At 34.8% G+C, this 6,386-nt stretch overlaps 1 protein-coding gene across 1 annotated transcript in view; it reads right to left on the reverse strand.

Moving 5' to 3' along the window:
• Positions 1 to 6,386, reverse strand: part of COL24A1 (collagen type XXIV alpha 1 chain) — a 586,013-nt gene that overhangs the window by 317,233 nt on the left and 262,394 nt on the right. The window contains exon 23 of the mRNA XM_007946195.1: positions 5,639 to 5,683. Coding sequence (XP_007944386.1) covers positions 5,639 to 5,683 — 45 coding nt within the window. The remainder of the gene's footprint in view (positions 1 to 5,638; positions 5,684 to 6,386) is intronic.

Genomic DNA, 6,386 nt, shown 5'->3' on the forward strand with positions numbered 1-6,386 from the left:
CCTACTTCCGTAGTGATACTGCCTCGGAAACCCAAGGAGGGGTCGCTATGAGTCGGGGCCGACTCGACGGCACATAACAACAACAACAACAGTGTGATCTGTAGAATAATCTACAATTTTGTGCTTTTCTAAATCTTTCTAACCCTTAAATCCTGAAGGTGCACTTCAAGAGAAGCCCTGGTGGTTAAGTGGTTAAAGTACTAGGCTGGTAACCAAAAGGTTGCTAATTCAAATCCAACAACCACTCCATGAGAGTAAGATGTGGCAGCCAGCTTCAGGAAAGATCACAGCCTTTGAAAACCTATGAAACAGTTCTACATTGTCCTATAGGGTCACTATGACTTGGAATCAACTTGAGGTCAATGAGTTTGTGTTTTGCTACTTTGAAGTTCCACTGAATGACAGGACAGACAAATTGATGACTGCTTGATGCAGAGTTTTGGAATTCAAGCTAGAAGGCCTTCTCTGTTGCTTACTAACTGCATGAATTTGGACATATTACATAATTTCAGTTTTCTCATTGATAGAATGGCAATGAGAAGATTTATTTTACAAAGGTTGTTTCAAGATTCTTAACAGATCTTCAATAAATAGTGTTTCATTTTATTCCCTCTTAAGACTCCACCCTCATTTGGTCTAGAATGAATCGGTTGTAATTCATATTATAATTAACCATCAGAACTCTGATTCTAAAGCTTTTGTAATGAGAAGTGGAGTATTTGATTTTCAGAATTATCCATGGCCTTTTTGCTTTCTTTCTTTTTTTTTTCCCACTATACGCTAGCACACCAGATGGTAGAGAGGAAAACAGGACACTGCTTATCAAATCTTGGTAAATTGATCAATTAAGGAATAATTGTGGTGAAACTCAAATAAGTTGTGTTATATTTTAAGAGCTAAATCAACCACACTATAGGAAAATAATATGAATAATATGACTCTCTTCAAGCGCCAGAAAACTAGCAACTGAAATGTAATGTCATTAAGGACACTCTGAAAAAAATTCCAAGATTTACATTTAAAATAAACTGACCAGGAAAGGACTCAGGGAGTTACTGTTATTTATTTTACTAAGTTATCCCAGTTGCCTGTTTCAGATTTAAACAAACAAACAAACAAACACTTTTGGGGTCTTAAGCATCATCAAAAATAAGCAAAACATAATGGAAGTCATTATTCTACTTATGGAGAAAGCTATGGAGCCATTAGCTCTAAAATAGTGTAGTTCTGTTTTTTTCCAACTCTAGGAAAACATAGTGAAACTGGAGAAGGTAGTAAAGCAGCCACATTGACTGGTGAGAGGAAGACTCAAACCAAAACCAAACTTACTGCCATCGAGTTGATTCTGACTCTTAGAGACCCTCATTGGGCTTCTAGGGCTGTAAATCTTTACGGAAGTAGATTGCTTCTTCTTCTTCCCACAGAGCAGCTAGTGGGTTTGAACTGCCGACCTTGGAGTTAGCAGCCAAATGCCTTACCCATTAAGCCACCAGAGCTCCTTGGTAGGAAGAGTAGAAACATTAAATTTCTTAGAAAGGAATAATAGAATCTTAGAATTGAAATGGTATTTAGACATCATATATCCCAATTAGGAAACTCTGGTGGTACAGTGTCTAAGGCATTTGACTACTAACCAGAAGGCTGGTGGTTATGACCCATCAGCCACTCCTCGGAAGGAATATTGGGCAATCTACTTCTGTGGTGATATCACCTCAGAAACACAAGGGAGGGGTTGCTATGAGTCGGATCCAACTTCAAGGCAGTGAGTTTGGTTTGGTTTTGGTATATACCAATTAAGGAGCCCTAGTGGTGTAGTGCCTAAGACATTTGACTGTTAACCAGAAAGTTGACAGTTCAAACCCACCAGCCACTCCTCAGAAGGTAGGTTGGGCAATCCTACTTCCATAGTGATAACTGCCTCGGAAACCTAAGGAGGGGTTGCTAGGAGTCGGGGCCGACTCTATGGCAAATAACAACAAACTATTCTTTACGGTTACAACTCATTATCATTTACTCAAGGAGTCCTTCCTTCATCTCTTAAATCTAAACTTGATATCCTTTTAGTAATTCCCCAAGTTTTTCCTTTATAGAAAGTATCATAGTTTATAATTATGTATTTCTTTATGTGATTAATTAATGTCTGTCAAACCTCCAATAGACTGTAAGTTTCATGACTGTAAGTTTCATCGATATATTCACTGGATTTTCCTAGTATAATCATAAATATCTAATAAATTAATGATAGAAGGTTGCCATCTAAACCTCCCATAATGAAGCACTGAATCACTATATGGAAGAGTCTACTTGAGTGTTGGAAAATCTCACTATTAAAAAATTCTTGCCTACATTAAACCAAAAGCTGCTCTTTCTTGTCTGTCTTCTGATCCTAATTCTGGTCTCTTGAGCCATATTGAGAAAGTACTTCCTTTTCTCCTTTACAGCTTTTCAAATACTTCCAGTCTAGAAAGTTCAGACATGAGGAATTCCAATTATGGTGGGATAATTTCAAATTTACTAATAAGATAAAGAAAGATATAAATAAGAGGGATGATAGGGCATCTTTGGAGATTAAAAAGTAATGATTTTTAAATGATTGCAAGAGGTGTACAGGCATGAAACACAGGTAAGTGTGCTGTGTTTGGAATGGTTTGTTACAAACTGAGTGCTAACAGCTATAAATCTAGAAAGAAACAAACAAAACAGGAAGACATGAAGAAAGGTCAATAAATGACTACATAAATGGTTTGAGCAAAATAAAAACTAGCTCTGGTAATGTAGTGCCTAAGGCATTTGACTGCTAACCAGAAGGCTGGCAGTTCAAACCCACCAGCCACTCCTCAGAAGGAAGGTTGGGCAATCTACTTCCATAGTGATACCTACTCTGAAACTCAAGGAGGGGTCACTATGAGTTGGATCTGACTCGACGGCAGTGACTTTACAATTAAGCTGGTACATCCTAAAGTTAGAGGATTGATGCCATGAAATGCAACTATATCTTCCCATATCTTTTTTTTTTCTTCAATACATTTTATTATTGAAATGTAATTTATGTACAGAGAAATACACAAAACTAATGGGTCAATGCATTTTTTTTTTTTTTTTGCATTGTTCCCTCCCCTACCCTCCCACCCCTGGTAAACAGAAAGTTTCCTTCCATATATAAACCTTACCTTGACTTTTTACAATATTTGTCCTTCTGTGATTGACTTATTTCACTCAATGTTATGCAGTGTTTTGCAGAGTCTACATTATTCTTTAGTGTTGCATAGTACCCCATTGCATGTATGGATCATTGTTTGTTTATCCATTCTTCTGTTGATGGGCACATAGGTTATTTCCATCTTTTTGCTATTGTAAATAGTGTTACGATGAACATGGGTGTGCATATATCTGTTCTTGTCTTGACTCTCACTTCTTCAGGATGTTGGTGTTGTTATTGTTGTTATGTGCCATCAAGTCAGACCTGATTCATAGCAACCACTCCTTGGGTTTCCAAAGTGGTATCACTATGGAAGTAGATTGCCCAATCTTCCTTCCAAGGAATGGCTAGTGGGTTTCAACTGCCAGGCTTCTGGTTTAGCAGTCAAGTGCCTTAGGTACTATGCTACCAGAGCTATATACTTAGTAATGGCATTGCTGGGTCAAATAGTTATTTCTAATTCCAGCTTTTTAAGGAATCACTATACTGCTTTCCAAAGTGGTTGTATCATTTTCCTCCCATATCTCTTGATGGTTTATTGGCAACAGAACTCTGGATTAGATGAGCTATATTTCTAAGATTTTGAAATTAAAAATTTAAATAAAATCTTAGAATTACTGAGAACCAAAAGTATATTTTAGAATTTTATATTTTTGAATTACATCAATATAGTCACTATTTTTTTTAAAACTTTTATCCCCCATTCTTAATGAGAAAGACAGAAATTCAAAATTGGAAAGGTCTTTCTGCTCAGAAACTTATCAGATGCTCCTCTATTACATCTAGGCCAAGTGGCTATCCATTTAATATTGAAATGTCCCCAGTATGACATAATGCAGAAAGACTTGGATTTTGAGTTTGGAGTTCTGGGTTTAAATTTCAGCTCAGCAATTTATTAGCTATGTAACTTTGAACAGGTTCCTTACTGTCCATCAGTTTCCTCATTTTTCAAACTGGAATAACAGGATGTATCTTTTAAAATTGTTTGAGAATTAAATGAAATACCATAATATGAAATATCACTTAGCATAATGCATACCATATAGCAAATGATCAATAAATGTTATTTTTCTTCCAGTGACAGAAAACCACTACCTGCCAAGACAGTCAATTTCCTTTTTGGACAGCACTGGTGACTATTCTTAAACTGTGTGGAACTAGTCCAACACTATCAAGTAAATAACATTGAAAATTTGATACTTAAGGTTATTTTAAGAAAAGATGTTCTTCATTGGTATTTCATTAGTAGTTTGGCTACTAACTGAAGTTTATACATATTTCTTAAGGAATCTGTCATTCAGAAATTACAAAATTTAATTTCTTTGATTAACCTTAAAAAATGTAAGTTACAATCATATTTTATGAGAAGCTTTGAAATGCTCCATTGTTGAAAATATTCCACTAAAACTTCCCTTTTCAGCAATGAAAAGAACAGAAGGTTACCTTCTAGTGTCTCAGGAAGGATTAACTGTGTGGGGCAATGATATTTTAAGATTAAATATATCTTCTCCCTATTTTTATTAATAATTAGTGACAAAAAATAAGACTACCAGAAGTTTTTGCTGTTTTACTAAACAACTAGATAATATAATAATTTAATTATTTAAACTTATAAAATAATTTCATAGAAAATTTCATTTTTACTTAAATCATAACATAGGTTACATAAATTAATTTGCTCATTTAAGCTATCAAATAGTATCACCTGCTTAAGACAACCCAGCACTCTGTAAATAAACTCACTTGGATACTGTTGATTAATTTACCATTTTACATGTTACATGGGTTCATTTGATAGAAAACATTTTGGCTGCTTTCCCCATTACAGAAGGTCTGGTGGTACTGTGGTTAAAACATTGGGCAGCTAACCAAAACGTTTGTTGTTTGAACCCACTAGCCACTTCATAGCAGAAAAATGGTGCAGTCTGATTCTATAAAGATTTACAGCCTTGGAAACTCTGTGGGGGCAGTTCTACTCTTATAGGGTCACTATGAGTCGGAACTGCCTGTATGACAGTGGGTTTGGCTTTGGTCTTTCCCATTATAGAAGATAAAGTTCTAACATCTGATTAAAATATATATGAAGCCTCCTTCTTCCACAGTAATGTAACTTTAAACAAGTCAAACTTTATTTAAGAAATGGAATTATATTTTCTAGTTAATAATCTCTTGCTTTATTCCAAACTATCAAATCTAAAGAAAAATTACCTTTAAACTATTCAACTTATGATTTAATAACTTGTAGATTTTAAAGAATGAACAATGTTAGGTCTTCTTGTTCTTTTTTTTTTTTTTTGGCAAGAGAAACATCCAAATTGAATTTTAATTTGTAGTATACAAGAATTATTATGCATTTTTAAGTACAGATTATGGCTAATATGATCCCTAAAATTGTTTACATATTATTAAAAAAAGAGTAAGAGCATAAAAGAAGCTTACTGTTTCACCAATTTTTCCAATGTCTCCTGGATCTCCTACTTCTCCCTGTTAATAAAGAACATTAAGTGGCAAAAAATGATTATTTTTCAAAAAATATGGCTCATAATTTAATTTTAATTTTGAATGGAATTATGTAGTCATAACTTAGAAAAAGGCTTAGGAAACTGTCACAGTATTTTTATAAGACGTGGTCTTCTATTTACATCAAATTCTAATTACCAACTTACCTAAATTACTTTTTTGCACTCAAGACTTAATCATTTTAAAACACTTTTTACAAATACAATTTGAAAGAATAAAATATTGTAGTTCACTCTGTACAAGGTAGAGGGGTGGACACTGGGAAAGGTACTAAGTAGAATAAAAATAAAATCTTTATTCACAGGAATGCTATATTTGCTTGAGGAGATAATTTACCTCACAATTCCAAGTAGCACAGAATAACCAGACAGGTAAGTAAGTATTAAAGGAGGGGAGGCACCCTATGGGCTGTAGTAGCTAGAGTTAGAGTCACTGGAGAAGTAATGTATGTCAATAAACCATTAATCATGATTCCACAGCCTGTACAGCTCTGAAAACAGTTTTTCACAACTTATTTAGTGGAAAACTTGACCTATCTGAATTTATTTGGTGGCAATGTCTTACCTGATATGAGTGAGTCTACATATGGGAGCTCTGGTAGTGTAGTGCCTAAGGCACTTGATTGCTAACCAGAAGGCTGGCAGTTCAAACCCACCAGCCACTCCTC

This window comes from Orycteropus afer, unplaced genomic scaffold (assembly GCF_000298275.1).
Source record: "Orycteropus afer afer isolate SDZICR_OR568_19922 unplaced genomic scaffold, OryAfe1.0 scaffold00152, whole genome shotgun sequence".
Taxonomy (NCBI): Eukaryota; Metazoa; Chordata; class Mammalia; order Tubulidentata; family Orycteropodidae; genus Orycteropus; species Orycteropus afer.